Consider the following 11,641-nt stretch of genomic DNA (forward strand, 5'->3'; position numbering starts at 1 on the left):
CAGGTTGGTTTGGTTTTTGGTGGTTGGTCTTTGTTTTTGTGGGGGATTGGTTTCTTCAGTGGGTGATGCAGGTCTTTTAAGTGTTTGCTCTGTTGCCTCCATGGGTTCTGTGGTTTGTGTGACGTGAGATGTTGTGATGTGTTGTGTTTGGTCTTGAAATGTCTTTGCTAGTGGGGCTGTATTGATAGCTTGTGGAGGGATTATTACTGTACATCTCGGCGAAACGCCGATCTTTTAAGGGAGGCTGGCGGGAACGTGAGGAGCTTTCCAAGTTCCTGATTGGCTGACCGCTGGCTGGCAGGGACACCCTTGCGAACTACGCTTGCCAACTACAGGAACTTGAAGATTACTTAGATCAGTGTGTGACGGGTCGTAGGATACATCACGTCACTACATCCCTAATTAAAAATTTTGCCGGCGCGTATTCTGCGAGTTCAGTCCAACATTTTGTATGTTGACAACTAAAAGTTGGTCAACTAAACTGCCACTGTGCAATGGCAGAAGCGAGTCTTGTCTCATTTCTATCCCATCGAGGAATACTTTTTCACAACTTCATACAGTCACGACAAGGGGAAACGTTGCCACCCGCACGACTCAGTCACCCAGAATATCTTGTTGGAATTAAAATTGAGTTTGTAATGGAGTGCTAACCCACACTTATCCCTCGTTTGTCACCTCAGTTTCATTGCTTTTGTAGCGTCTGTGATTTATATTCTAATAATTTTCTTCTCTTATAATAGACTTCTTATTCGACTGAAGAATGGATTTAAGGATTCTGAATAATAACGCCTGTCGTTAACTAGAACATAAGTATTAAAGTGCGAACGAAGAAGTATTAAATTAATATAACAAACTTGAGAAAGGTGACAAGGAAAGTAGCGATCCCTGTCCCAAGTCGTCAAAGAAACAAACCAAAAGCGTCCAATATTTCTAGAACATAAGATTCCCTCTAAAGTTAAAAAAAAAAAAATAAAATAAATAAATAAATAAATAAACTTCACTGTAATTTGAATCTTCTTTGTGAAATTTTATGACTTAGTTGTGCGAAGATGATACCCACAACAACACATGATACAGCGGCAACGGTGACTCTCCTCACCCACCTACTCCATGTCCTCCCTCCGCTGGCTTTCATTCGCTTGTACTAAACATAGTCACTCAGTCGTTGAACTGCATCAGTGTTGGAAGGAACTGTTCTCTTCTCCAAGGAAACTCAGGTAAGGTTCTCGTGGAAATATTACTTAAGCATCACAGTATATTTAATGTAGAAGAAGATATTAGGTTGGTTAAGTGAGCATGCGCGTGTTTATTTTGAAGGACAACTATATTCCGTTCATCGATCTGACCTGCGCATGTAAGTTAGTGTTTATCTTTGGTTTTAGATGATTTATATTTTTTTGTGGGTAAGAATGGGTTTATTCGTAAATATTAGTGATATCTTTTGTAGTCAGCGTCAGCGGGGCAATGTATTTTTGTATATTAAAATGTGTAGCCAAAGTTGGCGGGAATTTAAAAAAAAAATCCTACTGATTTTTTAAAGTTGATCTTATGCGTAAAACATTTGCTTATTTCATATAGATAAGTAACTGATAAATTCTTATTTGTTCATAGAATATGACAAACTGAAATAAAAAAAAAAGTAACAAGCTGAAGGAAACCAGACATTTCTGTAACGTTATTAAAAATAAAGAATGATATATTGGTTGTAAATACATGAAGAGGGATAAAAGAAAATCAATATCTTATCAGTTTGTAGGTGGTTAGTGATTTACAGAATCTCCTGTATCTCTACAATCAGCACAACCTTGGTTTGTCTCAGCGATAAACTTCTGTATTGTCGTCTTTCACGTTACTAAAAATCAAATCAAATAAATAGAAAATTAAAATCAGTATAGAATGTTTGTGCCATATTTCCAAACCTTGGTTACTAACTTTTGACATTTTTGGGTAATTTTTGTTTTCCCGACACCAATGCAATTTTTGCTGTCAGCCAGCAATGATTGTGCGGCATATACCCAAAGTGGTTGACGAGGTTAGGTTAGACTAGTCTAACTAGACGTAATCGGAGGTGCCTCGTCCCCATTTGGCCAAGAATAGTTTAAGTAAAACAAAAAAGTATTTGCAAATGAGATTTTAATTGTTTTAATGATATATATATATATATATATATATATATATATATATATATATATATATATATATATATATATATATATATATATATATATATATATATATATGACGTCAGACTTAACCCACTCCGACCGAGAGGGGCACCTGTAGGCTGAATGAAATTGTCTGGCGTCAATCAGAATAGATCGAGTATATATATATTAACAACCGCAACGCACTTTAATTCTAAGCCATCAGCATCGGGAAACCCAATGGGGCCACATGCAGAAATTGAAATATGGTACCGCAGAGGACTCGAACTCAGCGATCATATGACAAGTGCCGTAGTAACTAACCAACTACGCCGTAAAGAGAGAGATTTCTTGATGGCGTAGTTGGTTAGTTAGTACGGCACTTGTCATATGATCGCTGAGTTCGAGTCCTCGGCAGTACCATATTTCAATTTCTGCATGTGGTCCCATTGGGTTTCCCGATGCTGATGGCTTAGAAGTAAAGTGAGTTGCGGTTGTTAAAATGTATCTCTAATCACTGGGACCCATTCAGTGTTGTACATACATACATACATATATATATATATATATGTGTGTGTGTGTGTATTTACCTAGTTGTATTTTATGGGAAGAGGAGCTATGCTCGTGAGGTCCTGTCTTCATATCTCATTTTATCTAAACTATTTTTAAATTCATGTATTGTTTTTGCACACACCACTTTCTCATCTAACTTGTTCCAATTGTCTATTACTCTGTGAGGAAAGCTGTTCTTTTTCAGATCTCTTCTATAGCTGTCTTTCTTTTTTCTTTCCATGCCCTCTTGTATTTGTATCATCCCATTTTATCAGATTCTCTCTATCATTAATTTCTATGCCTTTCATGATTCTGTAAATAGCTATCAAATCTCCTCTCTCTCTTCTTTGCTCTAGTGTCTGTAGTTCAAGTTTTGCTATTCTCTCTTCATATGATAGTTTTGAGAGTGTTGGTGCCAATTTTGTAATTGCTCTTTTATTTGTATTCTTTCAAGTTTTGTTATACATTTTTTTTTGTACTTGGTGACCACATCGTTGCTGCATATTCCAATCTTGGTCTTATGAGAGTGATTAGAATTTTCTTCACCATTTCTTCATCCAGGTATGTAAATGCCACTTTGATTGTTCTTATTAGATTATAAGTTTCTCCAAAAATCTTATTTATATGTTTCTCAGGTGACATATTATTCATAACAATGACTCCCAGGTCCTTCTCATTTTCTACTTTTTTTATTCCTTCTTCTCCCAATTTATATGCTCCTGTTATTCTGTTTTTGCTTTTTCCAAATCCCATTATACTACACTTTTTAGTGTTGAATTCCATCTCCCAATTCCTACTCCATTCCCATACTTTATTTAGATCACTCTGTAGTGACTCCCAATCTTCTTTCGTGTTCACTTTTTTCAATAGTTTTGCATCATCTGCAAAGAAGCTCGTATAACTTTCAATTTCTTCATCCATATCATTAATATATATAGCAAACATTATTGGGGCCAGAACTGTTCCTTGTGGAACACCGCTTATTACGTCATCCCATTTTGAGTGTTGGTCTCTTATCACTACTCTCATTTTTCTTTCTAGCAAAAAGTCTTCCATCCATTTAAACAGTTTGCCCTGTATTCCTCCTTCAGTTTCTAATTTCTTAAGCAACTTCTTATGTGGTACTTTGTCAAAAGCTTTTTTTAGGTCTAGAAATGCACAATCAGCCCATCCATCTCTTTCTTGTATTATATCTATTAACCTTGAATAGAAACATATCAAATTAGTGACACATGATCGTCCTTGTCTGAATCCAAATTGCCTTGGATTTAGTACGCTGTTTTTTTCTAAATATTTTACCCATTTACTTTTGATAATTGTTTCACAAGTTTTTGCTATTGTACTTGTTAGAGAGACTGGTCTATAGTTGGTAGGGTCTTCTTTATTTCCTCCTTTATATATAGGTGCTATATTTGCTTTTTTCCAATCTTCTGGAACTTTTCCTTCTTTCAAGGAACTATTTATTATGCTATGTATTTTGTCTGCCAGTTCATTTCTGCATTCTTTCAAAATCCAGTTTGCTATTTCATCTGGTCCATGCGATTTTCTAACATCAAGATTACTCAAGTGTTTCATTATTTCATTCTTTGTTACTTCTATTTCTTTCATAGGGGTGACTTTCTCCATCCATTCGATCTCTTCCGGTTGTATATTCTCCCTTGTAAACACTGATTTAAAATGCCTGTTCATAATTTCCACCATTTCTATTTCCTCTGTATACTCAACTCCTCCTTGTCGTAATTTCTCCAAATCTTGTTTGTTTTTCAGTTTATTGTTTACAAATCTGTAGAATAGTTTTGGTTGATCTTTACATTTTTCTATGACATCTTTTTCATATTTTCTCTTTTCGTCTCTGCATGCTTGTACATATTCATTTATATAACAAGTATATATTTTCCATTTTTCAGGTCTTTTGTCTTTCTTCCATTTGCTCCAAGCCAAGCTTTGTCTCTTTTGTCTTTTAACTCCCTACAACATTTGTTGTACCAGCACTTTACATATTCTTTTTCTTGTTTTTGTCTTGGGACATACTTTTACACTCCTTTTTTTATAGATTTTTGTCAAAATACTCCATTTCTCTTCTACTGTTGTATCTTCTTTGTGTATTCTTTCCCAGTTTTCATTTTGAAAGAATTCTCTTAATTTATAAAAAAAAAAAATTTCATACATCAATCTTCCTTTTCTATATTGTTAATTTCTTTTCATGTATTTTTTTCTCATTTAGTTCTAGTTCTATCAATATGTGGTCACTTTTACTTATTGGTGCCTTGTATTCTATCTTTTCCACTATTTCAGGTTCTGATGTGATTATTATGTCTAGTCTCGATGGTTCTTCTTCATTTATATACCTAGTGTTCTCCTGAATCCATTGTATCATTGTGTGGTCAATAATCCTCTCAAGTAGAACATTTTCCCATGAGTCTTCTCCACCCTTTACTGTCATCTCTTCCCAGCAGATTTCTTTGCAATTAAAGTCGCCCATCATAACTATTCTTCCTCCATCTTCCATTATCTTGTTTAATGTTATTCTTGTGTCTTCTAACATACTTTTATGTTCACTCTCTTCCCATGAGGCTGTTTTTGGGGGCACGTAGTTTATTACAAACTTTCTGCTCTTCTTATCTCTGTCTTCTACTTCTATCATAATCATCTCTACTCTAATCTTTCCATATGTGACGCTCTTCACGTTTATATCCTTCTTAGTCAGGAACATAACTCCACCCCCTTGTTTTATATCTCTGTTTCTAATCCAATAATTATATGCATTGTGTCCTATGCTGTTGGGTGGTAGTGGACCTTTTAATTTTGTCTCTACAATTCCCATAATGTCCGGTTCTTTTTCCTTCAGATACTCGTTCAGTTCATTCAGTCCTGTTAATCCATCTATATTTGTGTAGGACACTCTTAACTTTCTGTTATTTCCATTGTATTCTCTGTTTCTTTTTTGTTTCTCTCTGTTATGCTCCATTTCCTCAATTTCATATTCACTACTCTCCAGTAGAATTCTTCTTTTTCTGACTCCATTCTGGTCTCGTTTTTTTTTTCTTTAGCTTCTTTCCTTTTCATTTTTTCTTCCTCTCCTCTTTATTCATTTCTCTTTTTATCCATACCTTTTTATAACATTCACTTGCTGCTAGTTTCCCTGTTTTTTGCTAAGATATTCTCTGCTGTTGTTTGTGACCTGAATTTAATCTTAATTGGTCTGGTCTTATCTGTACTATATTTTCCGAGCTTAAATATCTCTTCAATTTGTTTCATTATTTCAGGTTCATCTTCCTGAACTAATTCTAGTAAACTGCTTACTTTTTCGATTTTCCTCACTGATTCTTGAAGTTCTATCTAGGTTATGTTTCTCTTCCATTCCCAATATAATTATACATTTCTTTTTATCTGCTAAGTCTCTTACTATATTCTCCTTCTGTCTCATCACTTTGATAACTGAGTCTTCAGTTTGTTCTTTCATTTGCTGTTTAATTATGTCAGTAAATGCAACTGTACTGTTTTCCTGGATTTTTTTCCAACCCTGTGCTTCTTTTGCTATGGCCTCTTTATTGTCTTTATTATTCCTCTTTAATTCTTCATTCTCCTCTTTTACTTCTTTAAACTGTCTTTTTAATTCTTCTATTTCATTAGTTAAATTTTTGTTCGCCTTCTCTAGTTCTTCCAACTTTTCAACTCTCTGCGCAATGTTGGTTACGTTACCGAACCTGTCTTTCCAATGTTCGATCATGTTATCCAATTTCTCCTAGTCTTGTCAATCGGGGGAGTTTGGTATCCCCCCCCACCCTCATTAAATCCCTGGAAATTATTATCCTCACCTTCCATTGTGCTGCTCTTATCTATATTTCTAATCTTTACAATTTTGTTAATCCCATCACCAGAATCATCGGTCCTTCGTTTGTTTACAAGACGTATGGCCTCCTGGACCAAGTCCTCCCCTTCCTCATTTCCTTCCATTTCCCTCAGTAATCCCTCCCCTTCTCCTTTTTCCTCACTTTCCCACGACACCACGAGTTATCCCCTTCCTTGTAAATACAATAGGTACTTCGTTTGCGTTGAGGTCCACGAAAATTTCATTTTCTTCAGAACTCTAATCCTCGCCGTCCATCAGACAAAAGTGTGTGTGTGTGTGTGTGTGTTCGCCTCTCTGGCAATTTCATATATCGTCATCATTTTTGATAATGATAATAATGGAGATAACAATAAGATTGCAATGACCTTAGAAGTGTGTGTGTGTGTGTGTATTCACCTCGGATCTGCTGCAGCCTCTTTTCGAGACAGCCAGACACCACCCTACGGCAGTGAGCTCAGAGCTCATTATTAGCAGATCTCTGGGTAGGTCTGAGACCACTCACACTCCACACACCGGGACAGCAAGGTCACAACTCCTCGACTAACGTCCCGTACCTACTCGCTGCTAGGTGAACAGGGGCTACACGTGAAAGGAGACCAACCCAACTTGTTTCCGCCCGGCCGGGGAATCGAACCCCGGTTCTCCGGCGTGCGAGGCCAGTGCTTTACCAATCCGCCACCGGGCCGTGTGTGTGTGTGAAATGGAATATACATGCACACTGGGTGCTTCCTTCGGAATACTCATCGTATTTCTATTTTTTGTCATTTTTATATAAGATTGTTTGATAGAAAATACAGCTTCATTTTCCATTCTGGCAACATTATGAATAAAAATCAACAACGATATATTTAAGCATTTGCCGTAAAATTTGTAAAATATATATATATACAGGGTGACACAGAAAAACGGGAACTTTTTGAAAAAAAAAAAACAATAAAAATAGAAGAAGAAAAAATATTGACAGTAATTGAACCACTACAGCTTGCCCTTTAAAAGACAGTAATCATCAAGATTGTCAATCTTTGAAAATTACATCCTGTAGATGGCGTCCTCCTGTACTTGTGCATTCTTCCAATCTGCTGTTGAGGTTCCCCATTCCTCGCTGCAACATCTCAGCTGGGAAACCACGAATTTCGTCGTAACATAAGAACATAAGAATGAAGGAGACTGCAAGAGACCACAAGGCCTACACTAGGCAGCTCCGTATCCATCACCACCTGTCATCCGCATTCATAAAGTTGTCTAATAGTTTCTTAAAGCAACTGATAGTTTCAGCGCTTACTACATGGTTACTAAGTTTTTTCCATTCGTCGACCGCCCTATTAGTAAACCAATTCTTGCCTATTTCTTTCTTAAATATAAATTTGTCCTATTTATAACCATTACTGTGAGTCCTGCCCTCTTGTTTTAGTATGATGACCTTGTTTGCATCACCCTTTGATTCACTTGAACACCTGTACTAGATCACCCCGCACTCTGCGTCTTTCCAGAGAGTGTAAGTGGTGCCTAAGCCTCTCTTCGTAAGGCAAATTTCCTAGTCCATGTATCATTTTGGTCATTCTTCTCTGTACTGATTCTTGTGAATTGATGTCCATTCTGTAGGACGGAGACCAAAACTGTACCGCATAGTCAAGGATGGGTCTAACTATCGCTAGATAGTTTAATAATTACCTCTGCACTTCTATTCGTTACCGTCCTAGCAATGAAACCTAATGCTCTGTTTGCTTTATTCCTGGCGCTACTGCACTGTTTCCTGGTTTTAAGGTCCGGACTCACTAGAACTCCCAAGTCTCTCTCGCACTCAGTTTTCTCTAAAAGCGTGTTATCTAAGCTGTATCTATTTTCGGGGTTGTGTAGCCCTACGTTTAACACGCTGCACTAAGAGATATTGAAGTTCATTTGCCATTTCACCGACCATGTGGACAATTTAAGATCATCCTGAAGAATCTCTGCGTCGTCTCCTGACCTAATTAGGCGTCCTATTTTAGTGTCGTCCGCAAACTTACTAACATCACTATTTATCCCATCGTCTAAGTCGTTTATGTACATCTTTGTTTCAATTCATCCATTGTCCTTGGCCGAGTCGTGTAGACTCGTTTCTTCAGGTAGCCCCTCGCACAGCTGGCATTGATTGCCTTGCAATGTGCGATGTCGCACCATCCTGTTGAAACCAGGTTTCGTGAAGTTATGAAAAAAAAATTCAATGCAGGTGCAACAAAAGATTGCAACATCTCAACATACCGATCCGAAGTGACAGTCACTGTGCTCCTCTGATCATTTTCGAAAAGTGAGATCCGATGACCTCGTGTGACGAAACTGCACGCCATACTGTCACTTTGCTGACGTGTAAAGGGCATTCATGAACTTTAGGGTTGCTGTCTACCTAGTAACGATTGTTCTGCTTATTCACGTAACCTGTGACATGAAAATGGGCCTCATCTGACATCCACAGCTTGTACAGAAATTCGTTGTCCTCGTTTATGTTTGTCATAATTTGCTGATCGTTGTTCTTAAGCTGCACGATCTTCAGCTTGTACGGATGAAATTTTAGATAAAAATTGAGAATTCGGTGAACACTCTCTCGGGACACACTGATCCCACCAGCTTGTTTACGAACTGAACGCCGTGGGCTCCGTATGATTGAAACGCGTACAATTTCGATATCCTGTGGAGTACGATCACTTCTCGGTCGTCCTGTCGGTTTCTTTTTTAGAGCAGATCCAGTCTCTTCGAAGTTTATAAACCAAGTTTCTATCGCGTGTTTCGAGGGAACCCGACCATGACGTCCTAAGTTGAAAAAACGACGGAACTCCCTCTGCGCACCTTCCAAACTTTGTTTTTGTAAAATATTTTTATGGTAAAAGCACGCTGTTGACTATTCCACTGCTCCATGATTGCTAAATGGCGAGTGTTTACAGCTCAAGGTCCCTGTTCCACAGTGCTGCCAACTGTACATGGGTGCCACTATAAAAGTTCCCGTTTTTCTGTGTCATCCTGTGAAATAGAAAATAGAAGTTACCTTTATCTCGTACAGTTGGTACCACTGTTTTATCTTGCACAGTTGCATTAACGAATCCTAAGCAATTTACAATGGTTTAATACAGAATCTAGCAATATTAGTTTATTATGTATGTTGAATGGCCCCTGATTTAGCAAGACCCATTGTAGATTGCCCCAGTCCCGCCACCCACCCCCTTTTTTCGGGGGGGGGGGGATCTTGACGCCTTACTACTTGCCTCACCAGATCGAAATAATGTATAAATGATAATAATAATAATAATAAAGATAATAATGATAGGAAAATTCAATTGAAAATTATAAAGTGAGATTCACTGCACGAGTGTTGCCAAATGAAGTGGTTTCAGTGGAATACAGTGCAAGAGCAGTTACGCTAAGACCAGTGCCCAATTTCACTGTTGGCACTTACAAATGGTCAGTATGATTACACTGGTTTGAGATTCCATTCAATCACAACCATAATCATTCACAACCACTTACAACCATAACTTACAACCATTCGCCACCACAACCACCTATGACCGTAACCACTCACAACCACTAACACAGACACACACGACCACAACCACAACCACTACCACTCGCCATTACAACCACTCACAACCACCCGCAAACATAACTCATAGTCACAAACCCAACTACTCACAATAACAACCACAACCGTAATCACTCACCACCACAACCACTCACCACCACAACCACTCACCACCACAACCACTCACCACCACAACCACTCACCACCACAACCGCAATCACTGAGAGCCACAACAACCACCCACAACCAAGACAGCCACTCACATGCACTTACAACCAGAACCACTGAATTGCAACCGTAGCCACAACAACCATTTGCAACTACAACCACTCATGGCTGCAGCCACTCACACCTACAACCACTTACAAACACAACCACTCATGGCTGCAGCCACTCACACCTACAACCACTTACAAACACAACCAGAACCACTGAATTACAACCTTAGCTACAACAACCAATTGCAACTACAACCACTCAACCAATTACAACCGCAACTACTCACAACCATAACCACTCACAACTTATGTGCCCCTTGGTGACGTCCTCTTGAGCTGAATAAAACCGTTTGGCGGGAGATGGGTCGCGCTGTAAGGACAGGAATTTTGAAGGGATATTATTTTTGGAATTTCGTTTTATTTATCTATTTATTTATTTGAGTGTTGACTTGAGAGACTGGGTAGTATGGACGTCATGACGGTTTTACTCAACCAATAAGCAAAGTAGAAAATAGAGCCTTAATAGACCATGAATTTATTCTATTCTATGTCTGCCCACCAAGATGTGTTGGCAAAGAGCCTTACTATAATCATTGAAGAAAAATATATAATAGGAGATAGCTACAAATATATTTCAGCTGATTTTGGTTCAACTAATCTTCGTGGCGACATTAGAATGTTCTCGAACATAGCGGGCGCACCGTAGCTCCGCCCACCCGTGACGTCACTGACACGTTCGGACAGAGGCGTAAACTAAGGCCATTAATTTTAAGAGTAATAGGAAAAATTCCCAACTCTCAGTTCAGGATTCCACTAGAGAAATAGTTTAGGGAGAGATTGTAGCAGCTAGGGGCTGTGTTGAGAAGCGAAATGAAGTTTTACGAAATAATACAACAGGGAGGTTAGTAGTTTACCCATAGATACGAACACATAGCCGTCTCGTTTTTTTTTTTTTTTGTGCGCAGCTAAAATTTTAATCTGATGCCAAAAACTATCCCGATAACAGGTATGGGTACGTTCTGTAAGATTAATGAAAATAAATGTCAATATGCGAGTTAAATGATATAGTGCAGATATAGTAGGTAGATATTATTATTATTAAGTTTTGAATCTGATGCCAAAAACTATCCCGATAACAGGAAAAAAAGGGTTTAAGGGAGTGTACTCCACAAACACTTTGCGTGGAAGGAGTTAGACGGTATCACGCATATATACATTAGCTATGAGAGTGTAATCCTTAGAGTACAATTCTGTCTGTGATCGTTCTCTAATAAGAATGGGGTTGAAGGTAGACACAATATTGTAAGTAGACTTATACAGT

The 11,641-nt window shown here is 38.0% G+C and overlaps 1 protein-coding gene across 1 annotated transcript in view; it reads left to right on the top strand.

Annotated features, from left to right (window-relative positions):
• Positions 1 to 1,077: 1,077 nt before the first annotated feature.
• Positions 1,078 to 11,641, top strand: part of LOC143026640 (putative caffeoyl-CoA O-methyltransferase 1) — a 128,039-nt gene continuing 117,475 nt past the window's right edge. Inside the window, exon 1 of the mRNA XM_076187382.1 lies at positions 1,078 to 1,217. Within this exon, the coding sequence (XP_076043497.1) occupies positions 1,111 to 1,217 (107 nt within the window). The 5' untranslated portion in view covers positions 1,078 to 1,110. The remainder of the gene's footprint in view (positions 1,218 to 11,641) is intronic.

Source organism: Oratosquilla oratoria, chromosome 6, assembly GCF_046742065.1.
Source record: "Oratosquilla oratoria isolate Oo_2021 chromosome 6, ASM4674206v1, whole genome shotgun sequence".
In the NCBI taxonomy this organism is placed as follows: Eukaryota; Metazoa; Arthropoda; class Malacostraca; order Stomatopoda; family Squillidae; genus Oratosquilla; species Oratosquilla oratoria.